Here is an 18681-nt window from a genome sequence, read left to right as displayed (position 1 = left end):
GTGTGTCCAAAATAAGGTCTTCAATAAGTAATAAAAATCAAACTAGAAAGAGTACAGAAATTGAAAAATAAGCACTATTATACATAAAAGCAACCCTGTGCTCCTCCGATAGCTGCAGTGTTTCTTTTATTTAGACAGTAACATCTGATCTTCATATTAAGACCAAGGTCAGTAAGATCATATCAGGTAAAACCTGTATCAGTGACCAACAGAAAATAGATATTTACATGCATTCTGTCAATTTTGTATAGCTGTCAGAAAATTAGATTGCCCCTGGCACAATAGACTCTGTTTAACCTCCCTCATGAACGCCAACAGGTTTTTGAAGTATAAGGATCCAGAGTTCATTCATGTCATGGTACCATTCCACCTATTCTAGTAAAGATAACTGGTCTTCCTTTTTCAGCACAGGCATTTTACAAATCTTAAAAGGTATACTGTCCACGTTTGAAAATGCCCTCAAGTCATATTTGTATATCTACATATCCAAAGCTTCTCATTTTTTACCAATTCAGACCTCACAAAGGATAAAACCAGAGACCTTATAAATGACAAAACCCCTTTAATAAAAGCGCCTGATATCAATATTTCCTCAGATCTGTAGGCAGGAGGTTCAGGGGATTAGAAAAAAATCTGCTCTTTTGGCCAGAAAAGATCTACTCTGAATCAAAATATGATCCAGGTTCTATGCAATTTAATAATTTGGGTAAGCTTAGGAGGAGGCCCACCTTTTCAGAAAAAGAAAAACCCTTTTTGAAATTTCTGGCTCCACCTGAAATATAGGGGAAGGCATATAGCACGGTAAATGACTGGTCAGTCACTTAGATTTAAATTATATAATTTTTAATTATTAAAAATATTAAATCCAAGTGCGAGGACAGGTTGAACAACAATTCATTATTAGTAGGAGAACATTTTTGTTCTAAGGAAAATTTGATTTGGCAGGAAAATCTCAGACAGGATGCAGCTAACTTAAGCACATTAATGACAAATTGGCAAAAGATATTAACTTTGTTATCTTGACTTGGTTATTATTAGCGACTGGCAATTTCTTATACTTGCAGCACGACCCTTGAATAATACTGTTTCTTCTTAATATGACAGAAAGAGAGTATCAGTGGAGATGAGCATTTATAAATAATCTGAAGATTAGTTTTTTTTTCTTCTCTGCACAGAACTGAATGATATGCAACTCAAAATTTCATTAATTTATTAAAATAATCTCTTTCAGCCAAATGAGAAAAAAGCATGCTGAAATATCTGTATACCACTTCCATATTAATCATACAATATCTTACATAAGCATAAATATTTCACCTGATTAATGTTCAATTGCTACACATGCAGATATAAGACAGATACAAGAGGGAGCCCAGTTACTCACACTGTACACGAGGCCAGTATTGCATCAAGGTAGTGGCTTACCTTTGTTTAGTACATGGCATATCTTCTAAGGTATCTTCCACACCATCTTCTAGAGAGGACAAGTCTAGGTATTCTAGCTCCTCATCCAAATCATCATCAGCAGACATGTCTGACAACCACAAATCCTGGGAACTGTCAATCCTGAAACATTGATATATATACATTGTATATAGTTTATAAATAATGGGCGGATCCAGAGGTATTTTCTGACAGTCTTCTAAATTATCTTAGTTGATCCATCCTCCATTTTTGACTGTATTCAGACAGAAAAAATTAAATACCCATCATGTAACACTAAAAATCTGACCGTCTTCCGGAAGCCCCAGAAGATGGCCTCTATCCGCCCCTGAATAATGTTACCCAGACATTTTCATTTTGTAACATATGATCCAATTATGCACTGTGCAGACCAATAAGTGTTATTTTGACACTTAATTTGTAATACCTAGAAAAAAATCTGAAATGTCAGCATATTTTCTTCCCTTTTGTAATACTTGCCAATATAATGATATACACCCAACTGTTGCTTTCTACTCATTGACAACTATAATGCATGGTAGCCAAGGGCGTTTCCACAGGTCCTTCTCCCTGATATATGCACTGATTACCAGACATTTTTTTGGAAGAAGATGCATATTAAAAATCTAATATCAAGACTTACAGACCTGGAATGATTTGCAATACCAGTCACCTTATATATATTTAGGAATACTGAAAACATTATAGGTTCAAAAGAGTATCATTACAGTATTTAACTAGAACATATTTCCACATTTAATTATCGTTCTTGGGTTGCCTAGGAATATAACAGAACAACAAATCCTTGATCAATTACATCTTATTATAATAATTATATTGTTGTTATAGTGACTGCAACTAGTCAAAACTAATTTTCTTCAAGATACATGTTCTGAATGCTGTAAAATCCAGATGTAGTTACACACTTTTCACATTTTATTTACAAAACAGACACATTTGTGGCATAAAGAATTCCCCAGGTCATCATACAATAGAAAGACATCTGTCAAAAACTAGGGTATCTCTTCTTGAAAAAGACATCAAAATATCTCCTAAATCTCATTTTCCTCTCATTTTAGTAAAAACCTATGATCTTATCACTCGATTCACAAAAATAACTTGCTATATATTAGTACTGTTATACAACCTAGTTCCTTAGATAGATTTTTTTTTTTCAGCTTACAAATATTGTATCTAATCATTAAGTACTAAACTCTATAGAGAGCAAGGTATGTAAATCCCAATCTTACACAGACAACTACAATTGTAAGTGCAACATAATGCACAGAACAACTTAATTTTTAAAAAATGAATTAATGTAGTTTGAATGCTATAGGATTGTTTTAATAATATGTGAAAAACGTGAAAGTCCTATTGTGATATTTGTAACTTAAACTAAATCTTGAAAATAAAATGCTGGAATGCTTATAGATGAAGTTTGTTAATTATTTCTACACAATATCACATGTTTACAACCATAATAATCTCAGTTCAAGAGAAGTCTCAATTTGAAACTGAAGAGCAACATAACTCTTATTTCTTAAACCAAATAACACTTTGCAAAAGAAAAAAATATCATCATTATAAAGGTTCTATGATGAACAATACCTACCTTGGTGAAAGCATTAGCATTTGGACCTATAATCAGTGGGTGGACTAAATTGCACTCCTACATTCTGCTTAAAAATGCCATAGTGCAGACTTCACATAAAAGATTGGCACTAGCATATAACAGTTGTCCTTATTAGCCTTTATACATAGTGAATTCTTCAAATCATATGTCAATAAGAACTGCACAGCAAAATATACAGAATGTATTAATGATGTGAATTTATCTGCAGTGGATGAATAGCCTGATTGTCTGATGGGAAATCCCATTAGCATAGTTTCAGGGGCACATGACAAATTAAGTCGACCAAAATGAGTAGTAGTACACTGTACAGTGAGAAGAACACCTACGGAGACTGAACAAGAATTGGTTTAAACAAATCCACAAGTCTCCAAAAACAATGTCAACTTACTTGTCAAGATATATGTCCAGAATCTTAAAAACAATTTAGCACCCCCGGCTGGTTCAGATGCACATTACAGTAGCTGTAACAAATTAAGACTCCTTGCAAGCCAGGTCCCTACTTCAAGCTGTAATTAATAATCAGTGACAGGGGGGGAATATTTAATCAGGGTAATTACCCAAGGTTGGTTTCTCTTACTATACCTGGGACTACTGTGTATGTGATAATTATGAGAAAGAGGTCATAAGATACCAGCCCCTCTCATCCTGTCTTACCTGTACAGAGACACATCCATCCTGAATGTCTTGTGACAGTCTAACCATATATTACATCCACGGAGAATGACATAAGCACGGTAATATCCTAAACTCGTCCACTTCGAGTCAATATATTTTCCTTTTATAGAACTGGTGACATCAGTCTATAATCCAGTTAAAGGCAATTTTGTCACTTACGACACACGAATGTCCAGTTGTTATTACGCTGATCGCAATAAGAGAGAGAAAGTTCTAATTAATGCTTGGTGCTTTGGTAATCAGAATATCAGCCATGCAGTCAGCAGAGTTAATGGAGTGGCCTGGATACTTAACACCTCTGATGGCATTTTGTACATACTTATGCTGAACTACTAGAATCAACGTTCTACATAACCGGACAAGCAGTGCTACATGTACACTATTGCTGCTCTTGGTTATATATGTATGGTTCAGTAGTAAATTGTCCCATAAATATCCATCTATTGTCTAGACAAAAAAAGCAAGACCATTTCGACATGCTCCAAACTCCTCTTTTTTCCTCTTAGTGATAAATAGGTCCGTTCCACTCAAAATAATAAATCTTTGCTGTGCTACCAAATTTAGCTGTCAAATAAATAAACTTAAATCAGTTGTACATGTGTACTGCCATGTATGTTAACCCACATCAAATACAACCTCTATCCGAACATGTAGTTCAACAAGATGCCAAAGTACAGAAAGATTTTCCAACTCTTAGAAATGCATTTTCCATTACACTTTAACTCTTTGTAGAATACACAGTCATACTCATATAGATATATAGCGACAGATCTAAATATTCACCAAGTCACTTCTAAAGGGATCCAATAGACTAGTCCAGATACCACGGAAAAGTCAGAATGTGACATGCTCCCCAAAACCCCCAAAATGTTCCTAATTTTTAAATTATGTGCAAAAATTGTAAATAATATCTTTATGACAGGAATTTACCTATTATAAATGTTTGACTAATATGTATTTGAAATACTGCCTAAATAATACTCTGCTCAAATTTTCAAAATGATAGCATGCAGCTCCCCCTTTAACAGCCCCACTGCCTTCAACAAGCAGCACACATGCCCTAGCGTGACATCTTCTCATTGACTTCTCCAGCAGGTAGACTAAAAGATTCCTTAATGTAAGCAGATGACACCATGTAATAAAACTCTAGGGCTGATGAACTGATACCCTTAAAGCATTAAGGAAAGGGCAACAGTACACCTAAGCAAAAACAACAGGAGATAAAAATTATATGTAGTAAGGGGCAGGTTTTACACTGGTTTCCTGGGCCTAAATGTCTTGAGGAAGTACGAGAAAGTATGTAAATAAAGTCGGTCCTCAGGTAAGATTATCACCTCTCCCATTAGAATGTCTGTATAATACAGGTATGCCAGAAAAAAAAAACATTCTTGAAAAGCTGCAGTTTTAAGTATTGGTACCTCAGGTTAAGACCACTAGAATCTCAGAGTAGGACCTGAAATATGCGTAAGATGTTCAGCTGTAATTATATGGAATTTGAGGAGAGCTACCTGTAAATTAATCCTTGATATCTCAAGTATGGAAAAAATAGACATCCTATCAATCCATCAAATTTGGAAAAAAACTAGGTTGTGAAATGGGATTAGATCTGGCAAGTTGACCCCTCTTTTCAGTGCAGAGAGAAAAGGGCAAGGAGAATAACCACCTTCACCTCCTTTTCCTTAAAAGGAAATAGAAATAGAGGGTGAAAAAAGAAAAGAGAAAAAATGGAATGCAATTTACCACACAAAAGTAAGCCCCCCTACATGGCAGTAGTCAAATCAAGTGTTTTCTTACTTCACTGTGTAATCCTTTGAAAAAATTTCCACAGTGACATTGTAAAAAAAATGGATTTTTTGAAAAACATCTTACTTATAATGGCTGGAAACAAATATTTTGGGGCAAAATAAATGAAAAGGAGACATATTGACTCAACTTAAACAGATCTGACTAAATTAATAATTAAGAAATAAATCTGGCATCATTTAAATGTGTTTAAATTTAACTTGACATGAATAACTAATAAAAAAAAATAAAATAAATAAATAAAAAACTTAAAACAGCCTGAAAAAGATTTAATGATATTATAGGTAGTTTCAGCTATTAATTCACTATTACACTGTCAAAAAAAAAAACACAGAGGAACACCAGAAAGATGAAGATATGCCAACTCTTGTAATGTTAGCAACCAAACACCTGATAAAGCACACACTCCTCACCTCTCAGCAGGTGTTAACATTCTGCTCTGCTGGATGACTGGAAAAAATGTCATCATTACCTTGACTTCTCTTCAGAAGTGGTCCTGGCGTCACAACCAAATAGAATTACATAGCAATGACATTACTCCAGTCTGTTTGAAAAAAAAAAATGCGGAACCACTTCAAAGGGACACCTTAGTTCATCAACCATATTTTTTCCTTTTCAAACACTATACCCATGGGGTCAATGCCACCAACATTCCCACCATGTTGATGTTCTTCACAACCCTTGAGGTATTCCTGAATGCAAAATAATGCCTAATGGTCTTCTTTTTTTTTTTTTTTTTTTTTTTTGAGAAGTATTCCCATTACATTGCAATATTTTAGAAAGCACGGCTCTTTTTAAAAGATAATATGCCTGCATGCAATGCAACCACCTGTTTCTCTTATATTGATTATTGTGAGAGAGTTCTCACAGACAAGGAAAGGCAGATAAGCAGGGAAGAGACTGCCATTTAGTGAAAAATATGGCATGGGGTCCAGGGGGGTGCCTAGACCGATGATATTTTTGGCTTTCAAAAAGTCAGAAATCTGCCATTGGACAGAAAAATCGCATCTCTGGATAATACTTCAGTGCACTTAAATACATGTATTTAAAAAAGGACACAATGATTTTTAAATAATATTGAGTTTGCTGGCATTATTACAGAAAAAATCCTTTCAGAGGGTAACTTTCAAATAATTATGGTTAACACATTTCATTCCTTATTTAGCCCACCCAGTCAAAACTCTTGAATTTTGCTTTCCCCAATGGGGAGTGGTTACTGTAATTCTGTAAATGAATTCGACAGGAAAAAAAGTACAGTAGCCCTTTTTTTACATCTATAGTCTGATACCTTACAAACTGAAACTGCATGCTTTTAAAGCCATTTGTCAGGCTGATGTCTCCACACATAATGTTACAGCTGCACCATTTATCTTCCCCCTGTCAACAGGAATACCCAGGTATAAAAAGGAAATCGGTTCGCCTAACTTCTACAACAAGTAAGAAACACAAAGAAAAACTGTGGCAAATGTATGCCATCTTTCAACTGTCTGATCATCAGTGGAAATTTAGTCATGCAAAAAAATACATTTCAACCAAACCTATAAAACTTATTTAGTGATTTTTTTCTTTTCTCTTATTTAACATTTTGGTAATGAGCCCTCATTAAAGGCAGTGCCTGAACCATCTCATGTAGAACAACCATAATTCACAGACTGACAATTTTGTTTCAATGGGTTTTTTGAAAGAAATATTTCAAGAGCATGTCCAGGAAAAAGTTCCCAACTTCACCCTTGACGAGTACATTCAAGGATATATTTAGGGTCTTATTACACTTTAATGCACTACAGTAACAAACAAAAAATGCATGTATCTTGTAACACTAACGAACATTTCATATAATTAAGTAACTACTGTAACACAATGAGTCCTACAACTTGTAGACAGCATGCATGAATTGAAAGCTCAACAGAACCTCCAACTATATAAACATTGTGTATGTGATGTAGAATTAAAGGCATTTAGTATAGTTAGTAAGGCAAAAGCATGTCAGGCCTGTAAGGGGGGGGGGGGAGTTCAGGGGGTTCAAAAGAACTGCCCTAAGGCTGGAAAAAAGTACAAGTTCTATGCCAATTAAAATTTCTATTAATTGCATGAAAAAAATCCAATGAACCAACAAGTCTGAAAATTGGTATAATAAATACAGACAGAAAATAGCAACAATTCCAAGAAACAACACCCACAATGCCTTACTAGAAGCAGGGATGAGACCAGTCCTCACTGAAAAAGTAGGAAAATTGACCGGGGGTCCAGGGTACACGATTCACAAGAATGGCCCAAATAAAAAGTTGGAATTCCGACAAAAGTCGGAAAAGTCTCATCAGTGTAGAAGGGATGCTGGTTCTCAGACCTGAATGCCTGGCCATGCACTTGCTGTCATATACTTACTGTACGATAGGAGATGAAAAAAATCTTGATTCTTTATTACCACTTTTATCACCTTCACTCTTTCACCAATATAAATACTTAATGTCCCAAGGAAGTGCTTTTTATGTGGTTTGGGACTGGAAATGAGTGAGTAAACTTCTGTTCTTATACTTTCCCTACAGCTATTTGTGATACACATTCTTTTTATACTTCATAAAATATAACACTGCAGCCAGAACAAGTGCACCTAGCTCTGCACAACAGCCAATCTGATTTAATCTTATTTTTGCAAAAAGGAAAAAAACTTACATGAAAACTTGGAAAAACCCAAAAGAAACATTTAAAGGAGTAGGGAACTGGTTTTCAACATAAGAACCCACAAACATTATATTTATAAATTTGATTAATGAATAAAACAGACCAAAATATTTTTTTAACAAAACATGCAAAGAAACATCAAGGCAATACAAGTTAAACAGGCAGCCACATGGTAAATATACCTCAAATACTAGCCGCATTACATGTGTTAAATTGCAGTTGAAATCCTCCCGCAGATGCAGTTGTTGTCCTAGCAACACATCTCAACACAATCACCTCCACACATAAGCTCGTCCATTTCTACAAAATATGCTGATAAAAACTGACTCTAATTTTTACAATAATGATGCAAATGTCACCTTCGTAATTACGTAGATATTATATTCTATTACTGTATTATGGTAATACTGACCTGGATACAGAGACTAACCAGCTGGACACTACTCAGGAGACTAGACTAACTATTTCCTTCTTGCCTTGACAGCTAGTTATTCAACATTTTAAAGAATTATCAATCTATAATCATCACAGAACTTCAAGAAGGCCATCTCCAACTTTTTTTTTCAATCTCCCAGGCTTTTCTTAGTATAATGGCATATTTAAGGGCCTACTTATCCTTTTTCTTTGATTTTCAACAAATCCATGCACTGAATATACCGTACTTTTTCAATGACAGCAAAGGGAAAACTAGAGGTATACATTCATGCAATTCTCAACACAAACAGCACCTTTCTCCAACTAATGACATCTAAGTCAAGATAATTTCCTTGGGAAAGACTTGATCTGTCTCTATATATATATACTTGTGTGTATATATTCAGTCTACAAAGTAGTTAAGGTCTGCCAAACAAGATACTTATCAAAACATTAACTATCTAACTTAATCCTTCTATTATATCATGTAGCAGATACTTGGACATTACAGAGCTACGAGGTATCAAATGAAGCAAAACAATCATGGCATGGAGCACAAAACAATGCAGATAAATGTATTAAAAGAAACAATCTCCCAGGCCTCCTTTACAGACAGATATCCAGCTAAATGTTGACTGTTGTGATTAGTAGTCAAAACAAACCAATCATTATCCCTGAATTTCTTTGCCAAAATTCGCCATTTTTTTTTCAGGAAAAAAATGTATTAAGATAATAACTTGTCTCAGTATAAGGAGTAGCTGCTAGTCTGACTGTGGGCTGACCCAATGTCATTAGGACCAGAAAAGTAAACCACCTCAAGCCTAAAGTGTGACAAATTGACCCAACATATTTTCATATGACATGCCACACAGGGAAATTGATAAAATATTGATGGGCTGAATACACCACACTATCAAAATACCACCACCAAACAAAGCTATCAATACAGCTAGCACAACACATGGATTTGGTAGGTAAATAGGAGACGGTTACAATACTGAGTGTTTGTACACTAAACTTAGGTGGAACAGACAGTGTGGATACCATATACATGTAAAGGCTGTTCCCACATAATTATTACTTTCCACATATCATCTTTCCTAAAATAGACTGAAACAGGCTTTATAAATCATTTCACTGGTGAACTTTTGACAGAGATTTAGCCATTTATACTAAAATTATTCTGGATTCGGACTGTGTGGGCAGAGGCCGAGATGGGGGGTGGGGGGGAGGGAGGGGAATGGCGGCTGACAAAGGTGAGGGCACATACCACTGAATGGGGTCATAAACCTACAATACCATTTAAAGAAACAAACACAGGAAGCACAAAATAACAGTCTCAGGTGTGCCATAATAAGAAGCAAGACAAAGTGAGAAATATTCATTTAACCCAATGCAAATGTTTACTAACCATTAGGTTCAAATAAACTGCTGCCAATACAAGGGGAAGTGAGTCAAGAATAATACCACCACATTGATTTCTTTCGAGTATGGGTGACACATATCTTTGAAAAAAGTTAATTTATCTAATTTTTTACCACTATTACTGATATACATTAAGAGTATAATAAAGATAATTCATTAAGGCTAAAATTTTTGATCATTTTCTGCCCATATAAATTTTATTCAAACCTTGAACAATTCATAATTTTGATTCAAGAAATGCTAGTCTAGGGGCATATTCCGACAGCTTTTAGATCGATCTATCCCCGAGGGGAGTCTCACTAGATTACTGTCAGATAATCCGGCTTAAATGTCCATCCCACCTACTACAAGCTGTAAGGGGGTAATTAAGTTTCGTGCCCGCTCAGCTGACAGCTATTTAGCGTGAACCCCAAGGGAGTTAGGTCGATCTAAAGTAGATCGATCTAATCTCTGGGAATGGGGTCTTGGTCTACTCTAGAACTAAGCTGTTGGCACACTTAATACCAAAGCAGTCCAAGAGTAAAGTAATTCAAATGAGTTCACTAGGGACTAGCTCCTTCCTGATTGCAGACTACACTACCAGGGGTAGAAGATCTGGGGCCTTCAGACTGGGGACCTGCTGGTATCAATGGTTACCCTGCAGTACTGGCAGTGTTTATTAATTATTGTGGTTGAGAGAGGTGTGCCAGCATGACTAGGAATCTCTCACCATCTGCATCCTCATCATCCACATCTGCATCTGTTGACATTGCATTTCTGCCTCCATTTGCCATTTCATCCTAAAATCCTGAGCCTCTGCTTCAACGCATATCCTCAGATCTTCTGTATTTCAAACTTCATGCACCTTTTTTCCAAAGCCAAAAATTTGTTCTCTGATTCTGCTTGGATTTTGTCATCATTTTGTCTAGAGTATTTCACTTGCATTGATTCCTTATTAGCATCACAATATGAAGATTAAAAGGATAGGACAAATCAACATTTATTTGGGCAAATTACTCCCTTCAAATGGATTCAAATGGATTCCACTTATTAAAAACAAAGCATGCACACGCATTTTCCAGATCAATATTTGCTTTATGACAGGTCCATAAGAAATTTACTACTGTCTATTTACATCAGAAAGTGCTCTTATCTCAAATTTCAATGTTTTTCAAAATGTGTTCTATTTATGGCATCTTAGAATTAAATAAAACAAATCAATCACAAAAATTACCCTTATTTTACACAAATGACTTCTTTTTTCATTAAATTGTATAAGCAAAAAAAAAAAAAATGTGTTTATAAATTTTATAATGTAACATTCATATCTCTTTTAATTAATTACTATGTACTTATAGCTGGAAGAACTGTCGCTGTGACTCAATGTTCGTAACGTCAATAAAGATAGGCAAAAAACAACTATATACCTACAAAGTGCTTAAAAATATGACCTCAATAAAATGACTTTTTCTATCTTGTTGTTGTGAACTGCACCTACCATTTGAACCAAACTTACCTGGTTAATATAAAATATTATTCAATTTGTATATTTTCAGCGTGTCCTGACTGGTTGGTCTCATTAAGTAAAATACAAGAAAACAAACCACTAATGTACATAAAAACTCTCATTAGGGAATCAGATTGCACAATAATAAATAATGCCTGGGAGCTTTACTCATTCAGATGAAAAGCAAGCTCTGATTTTTAATTACTTTTCTGAATAATGTATTTTTAATTTGTCTGTCCCATTATCACTTAAGCTACCATAAGACATAAAATTTCAAGTCTGCCTGAAAACAAAACCCTTCAAGTCATAATGTGGAGTTACACTGTTGAGGAACAATGGAATTTGGGATAAGAAGGCAAGTTAACAGGTAAAGAGGTATAGTTCTTCAGAAAGAAAAGACCAATTATTTTGACACTAATTAACTACATTTCCTCTACATGTCACAAAAGAACATTATGTCGAGACTGCAAGGTAGAGGACCTGATCAATATTGTTGCTGGAAAAATACTACTATTGTTGTCCAGTTTATAAGCCATGTACTTCAATACCTTGCTATAAGTACATCTACTTTGTGACATAAGGAACAGGGGACATGGCCTAAACCTCTTTCTCTCCACCTGAAAACTATACCCCATTATATCCTACCAACTTTTTTAAATTGTAAACCTCAAAGAACTGAAAACCTAGAACTATGAACTTGTTTTCCATTAACAGTAAGTTTTTTATACTGTCAATGTGATTACTGACGCTGCAGGGGAGAGTAAAGAATCAAAATGTTACTGAATTTGTATTTCAAACTCTTGCTATGTTTTTTTTAAGTAATGTTCAATCTAATGTTTATAATTCTATATTGTAGATCTTAGTGTCTACTATTCTTTTGTCATTAATTACTGTAATTTACTAATATTGAGTTTAATTTGTGCCTGGTGTTGGCAACATTGCAAAATGTCACATTATACAGCTGCAATCAACAGTTAAATATAAACATCTAGTTCTTTTCTCTTTTTTTCCATCTGTATTTTCACAACACAGAAAAAACTCCCAAGTCAATTTGGAAAAAAAAGGAGCTGCAGGCTGAACAGTTAAATGTCACAGACTGGCAACTTGTTTCCCCACTGTCACCCACATCAATAAAGAAGTAGTGTTATCAAATCTGACAAGGAGTACTTAACACTCCACATCTTTATCATATCACTTACCTTGTTCCCAAGCTGTAGAAACATCATGCAGTCAACTTCTTTTTCACATTGACACTTCCTGAATGAACCAGGACCTCTCCCTAGGGGTGGACCTGAAACTGGAATATGTGCAGAAAATTAAAACAAGCCAAGCACAAAAATGGAAAGCTTAAATACAACCGCAAGGAATCTTGGAATCATTCATAAAAATGTGGTCTCCACATAAAGCTCCTTTCTCTCCAAGTAGCTCTCATTTTTCCTTTGTTAAATCCATTTACTGGAAATTTCTCACAGCTAATAAATCTAATTAAAGAGTGCAAGGTACACCTCCCATCTTTATATAGCAGAAGTTACACATCAGCAATTCTCAGATCTTCACATTAACAGTAACCTATGGACCTTAATTCAAAATACCAAAAATGAATTAAAAGTTACGTCTAGACTCCATAGGAATGCCAAATCCTTTCACTGAGAGTACTTATTAGAAGTGCAAAAGTTTAAACCCAAACTACTAAGTTGTAATTAGGGCAAATTAATTAAGTTTTTAAAAAAGTACTCCAGTGTTACAGTTACCAGTATGCAATCCACTTCTATCTTCACTGTTTGTTGTCAGATAAACTGAAAAAAACAACATAAATTTGTTACAGTGACAATAAGTTGATCACAACTTGAAAAATAAATCATCTTTATCTAATAGATCTAAAAGCGGACATGTGCACAGCCTTGCCCTGAAGAAAAACATTAATAAACAGGTAATACAAGCAAGCTCTACATAAATCTTAAACTTACAAACCATAGCCTTAAAAGTCAACCCATCTTTCACGTAGAAACCTTGGTTGAATTTCTTTTACTCTCCATCCCTGATAATCTTGAGTTCTCTCGTTCCTTTCTCTATAACAATAATCCCCTTCAGGTCAAGCGTGTGTCCACCTCAATCAGCGGCTAGTCTTCAGTAAAGTGCCACCTCTAAATAAACTAACAGCTGTTGTTTCCATAATACTTCCAACACAAGCAGCTCAGGCAGTCCCTCTATTTCTCCATGTTGGTATTTTTAATTAAATGGCAGTTCTCAGTGTCACTGGGCTGGAACTGGGCCCAGGAATATTTACAACATCTCATCATGGATTTCACCATGAGGTGTGCCTAACAGTCATTAGCATCCAATCAAATGGGATAGTTATTCCCTATAATTGTAAAAAGCATTGATCCACCATCAAAGAATGGTGTTCTGATCAATAAAAATGCATTATTCATTTCATTGCACAGGGTCAAATGTGTGAAGTAACCACCAGCTGAATCTGGGTGACTTAAAAGTGAGGAGAGAGTGAAATTAATGTCCCCATCAAAGGCTTGGACAATTTAATTAGAGAAAGTCAACTTCACTAAAAATCCTAATGTAATTAGTTTGGGCCCTCCCCAAGGTCATGGTGATTTCCAATGCATTTCTGTCTAGGCCAAGCTTCAATAACTATGGCATGACTTACTTGGACATGTAAATAATCTGGCTATATTTATTGACTGCATTAGACAGCAGACTGTTAGTACAGATTTATTATACATATCCAGTATAATTTCTGTAAGATTAATAAATAAGGTGGGGGTGGAGAGGGGCATGCAGTGGCATGCTTGATACTGTATTTCAGAAGTTCCCTTTCACTCCATTCAGGATAAAAGTTTTTTTTTTTTTTTAAAGATCTATAAACTTCATTTAATAAAAAACATGTCAGTGTTTAAATTATATAAAGATGCTGTAGAAATAAAGTTGAAAAAAGCATGCAATACGTGCTACAATACCACATCATGCCATTTAGCATGCAGCTTTAAACGCTACCTGTTAGGTCACCTAATCCTTGACTGGTCTACTTATTTGACATTTCAATCAGCCAAAGTTTGCTTTTGGCAAAAATATGTAAACTCTGCTCTTCCAATATTTAAAATTTAGGTCACATGTACCAAAATGCTCAATGAATATTAGGGAGAGGACAAGAAAATGCAATATAGAATTTGCTCCAGTGTAAACATGAGAATTATTTTCAAGGATGCATATTCTTAATATTTGATATACCATACTAAATATACAACAAAAATAAACTCTTTATTTGCTCTTAAGTCAAACCACACACATATCTTCTCAAAACACTTAATATCAAAGACTACACACAAATAATTTCCGATCCATTCTAATAAAATGTCAACATCACAAAGTCATTATTTTCATCTTAGAAGTATCCCGTCCAGGAATTTCCTGTCAAATTGAATTTTCCAAGAAAAAAGCAACTTTCTCCAACTTACAAATCACTGGTTATAACCTGTCCCTGCATTTGGATTTAATGTTTTATACCATTTGCCATTAAATGATCTAGTTCTAAATGTGTGGCCAGCACTAAGACCACCATGTTTCTTGTACATTTCAGAAGGAAATAGCAACAGTAAGTGCTTTTATTTGAGGGGTCTTTTTAAGATCTGAATAAGGAAAGATAAGCAGTTTTGAAAAAATTTCCAGGCAATATGAAATTTTTACTTGGGTGGTTTTTCAAATGTGGATAGATAAAGTATAGTTATATAACTCTACGTGATTATAAAAAACTGGAATAAATAATAAATAAATAAATAAATAAATAAAGGGTTATTTGAGAACTCTGAAAATGTTGAATCAATAGTTCTTTGCACATTTACCAGTACATAGATATGTGAGTGCAAGAGTGAAAGGGTTGCCTACATGTGTTTTCTGGGGTTGAAAGACTGGATAAGCTGCTGGTCATGTTCCTTACTATAAAAAGCCTATCTATAAACCCTCATTACAATAATTTTTGATTTTTAATTATCATTCAAACCAGAACTTTTTATAAATTCCTTCAAATTTTTTCTTTCAAAGCTTGTTTATGTTACATAATGAAAATTACAAATGTCATGAGTTAAAGTTATTGATTAATGTTGATGTTAAAGCTAGGAGCACTTAAAGCAATCTAACACATTGCCATGAGCAAAATCACAGAAAATAGCATGATCTCATATCACCATTTCCTTTCATTCGGGATATGGTAAGGATCAGTTTCTTTTAAATGAACAGCAGCGTCTACATCTTATTGTCATGCTCTCCTGCTTTCATATCCAACCAAAAGAGTAAAATGCTATAGGCAAAAAAACAACCACTTCTTATTCAAGGATGTGAATTTTTAACTGCTGATTAACTATATTCATGCCTTTCTATCGACAATAGGATTCTCATTTATTTTAAAAAACTGTAGAATGACATTTTTTTAAATCACACAGCCTAGATGTTCATTTCACTATAAAAAAAGCACCCCTTAGCACTCCATTGTATTACTCCCTGTTTCAGCAACCCATCCCTAATCCCTTATACCAGTACTGAGTTGTTGAGGCATTCTATAGGATTTTTGATATGAAATGCAAGCATGTAGATTAGTGAAATATCATGAATGGATTACATACCAAGATCTCCTGCCATACCATGCCTCAAAGGGAAGCATGTGATCTGGACAAACAATAACGGTGACTGCAGGGCTGAACACGCGACGTCTACTTTCACAAGCTAATCAGAGATGATAAGCCAACAAAAGCATCAACCGACAAATTGAAGGTTTGCTCATCGACTTACTTACTGATAAATGTAGTTTGTTCTATACGGGAAAAACTTACTGCTAGGCAAAATTGCTAGGCTGAACATACAGGTATCACAAAATTTATATTAGCTTCTGCCTATACAGTTTGGAATGCTTGTCTATCATTTACCATGTGTGCCTGAGAAATGTTGGTACGGGTCTATATTATATGCAGAAGCACTTCAAATGCACTCACTATAATAGGGTGACCAAAGATAATCAGCTAAATTATTAAGCAAATATGCAGCTTAGAATACAGAAAAAAAATCAATAATTTAGATATAGGTATGTTTTATATACTGGTACATATTTATTACAATAATCATGTGGGCACTTTTGATATCTCTTTTAGCTCAATTATCATCAGGATTATGTTAATGGCCATTTATTTATCACATAGAATTTAATTAACACAAAAAATCAAATTTTGAAGTTGACATGCACTATAGCTCTTCGTATGTTTTAATTTGATGAGAATAAAAAACAGATACCGACTCTTATGGAAAGACAACCACCAACATGATCAAATTGTATTTTAATAAAGAACTAATAATGGTTGTAAAATACAAAGGTTTTCCTCCTGAAATTTGGGTCTTAATTACAAACCACTGCCCAATTATGACTTGCATTATGCTTTCTTATTCTCTGTCATCCTTCACACAGAATTATTATATGTTCATAATGAGATTCTTGCTACTTCTACAGTTACCCCTTTACCTGCCATTCATAGACAAACTAAGAGAATCAGTGCACTGTTAGGATCTCAACTTGATAACAAAGAAACTGCAAAGGTAGACTAAATGATGCCATGTAGCAAAGACCCCCTTCTCTTTTCAAGAAAAAAATCTGTTCTTCCAACTTGCTTATCTTTCCAAAGAGGTCAAAAATATTTTTTGAGGTCCACAGAACAATATTTCATAATATTTCAATTATGAGTGGTGGGGGTTGAACTCCTATCTTAGTGTATATAATTTTACCAGTGAGCAATGCTTTCTGGCACATTTTCTTTTAGAGTTGTTGATGTATTTTGGACACTGTAACCAAATTAGCTTTCAAAGGTTTTCAAACATTTATTTTCATTAAGTCAATTTATGTTATTTTCTTCCAGGACATACATAGGTGTCCATTTAAGTATTTTAATAATGTTATAGATTTTGATTTTATGTGGGAGTTAGAGTTAATGTGTTAACTTTCAATAAAATTTACTGACAGTTTGAAGGAGACTGACAGCTTTATTTATTCATCAGGTAACTACCAACAGCAAAATCAATATCATGTAAATAATTTAGGATAACACTCATTAATTAAAAACAAAAGAACATGAAAAATTGCTGGTGTAAAGAGCCTACTCCACCATACACATTAGGTACAGAGTACTACTACTACTACTACAGTAGCTGTCATAGTCATAAGAAGTCACCAGGACGCCAGCACTAAATTGTCTTTAACTGGATGAAGTACTGACTTACCCACGTTGCTGATGGTGTCAGTTTCTTTATCATGACCCTGAAAAGGGAAAGCCCAGATAATGTGATATGTGTCTACATGCCATACTCACTTGTGGCTTTATCTGTTCAGCACATGCGTTGCTGTAGGTCGTCACTACGGTATCACTATCCGGTAACCTCTTCTTCTGTAGTTAATAAGCTGCTAATGCCACCAGACGCAGCACTAAACTTGAAGGGCTACTTGTAGTACGTATGAATCTCAATATATATCTTCCCCAGCAAAGAACACGGTACCAAATCTGTTGTGAGGCCTGGATATTGCTGTCATAAGTTACTGGCATTCAACCGGTATTCAACCATATTACATTTAAATGTCCCATCATTAAGTCAACCAGAAAATAGACTGTAAATGAACTGGTAGCGTTTACGGCAATTTGCTTTCAAACGTTGCAACGATAGGAAAACAAACAAACCAACAAAGGCGAGCTTTACTTACGACCCTGTTTGAATAGCCGCCATGAGAGCAAGTGCCCGTATACCTTCGTGCACCGATTTTTACGGGGAGGGGAACGGAAAACCCGCATTAACAAAATGTGAAGATAAACAATCGCTTTCATTTATTCATAGCAAATGACTTTTACTCCTTATTTTATGCAATATCAAGACGTGTTCATGAAAACCGAAGCAAACAATTTAATTTAATTGTCTTTTTACCAGCTTATTGTGTCCGTTTGTTTTTCTTACTCCAAACGCCCCAGGGCATAGGTACAAAAAACTAAGTAAATTATTTTATTAAGAAGAATGATGCTGTTTAGAAATTTTGCTTATGTCACATTTTAAATTCTGAGAATGAAATCTGATCAGATTAGAA

At 34.7% G+C, this 18681-nt stretch overlaps 1 protein-coding gene across 6 annotated transcripts in view; it reads right to left on the bottom strand.

The window, feature by feature from the left end:
• LOC106159834 (ankyrin-repeat and fibronectin type III domain-containing 1) overlaps positions 1–18358 on the bottom strand; it is an 87860-nt gene extending 69502 nt beyond the window's left edge. The window contains exons 1-4 of one of the 6 annotated variants that reach the window (XM_087004842.1): positions 17921–18358; positions 13313–13357; positions 12761–12858; positions 1426–1566 (exon numbers count right to left, since the gene is read on the bottom strand). In XM_087004842.1, the coding sequence (XP_086860968.1) occupies positions 1426–1532 (107 nt within the window). In that variant the 5' untranslated portion in view covers positions 1533–1566; positions 12761–12858; positions 13313–13357; positions 17921–18358. Of the gene's footprint in view, positions 1–1425; positions 1567–3055; positions 3220–3464; positions 3579–3730; positions 3882–12760; positions 12859–13312; positions 13358–13528; positions 14315–17920 lie in introns of those variants that run through there. The other 5 variants (XM_087004843.1, XM_013536247.3, XM_013536251.3 and 2 more) reach the window with 5 other exon arrangements.
• Positions 18359–18681: the final 323 nt, after the last annotated feature.

This window comes from Lingula anatina, chromosome 2 (genome assembly GCF_051362555.1).
Source record: "Lingula anatina isolate TDL-2025a chromosome 2, LinAna3.0, whole genome shotgun sequence".
NCBI lineage: Eukaryota > Metazoa > Brachiopoda > Lingulata > Lingulida > Lingulidae > Lingula > Lingula anatina.
This window is presented reverse-complemented; position numbering and strand designations above follow the sequence as displayed.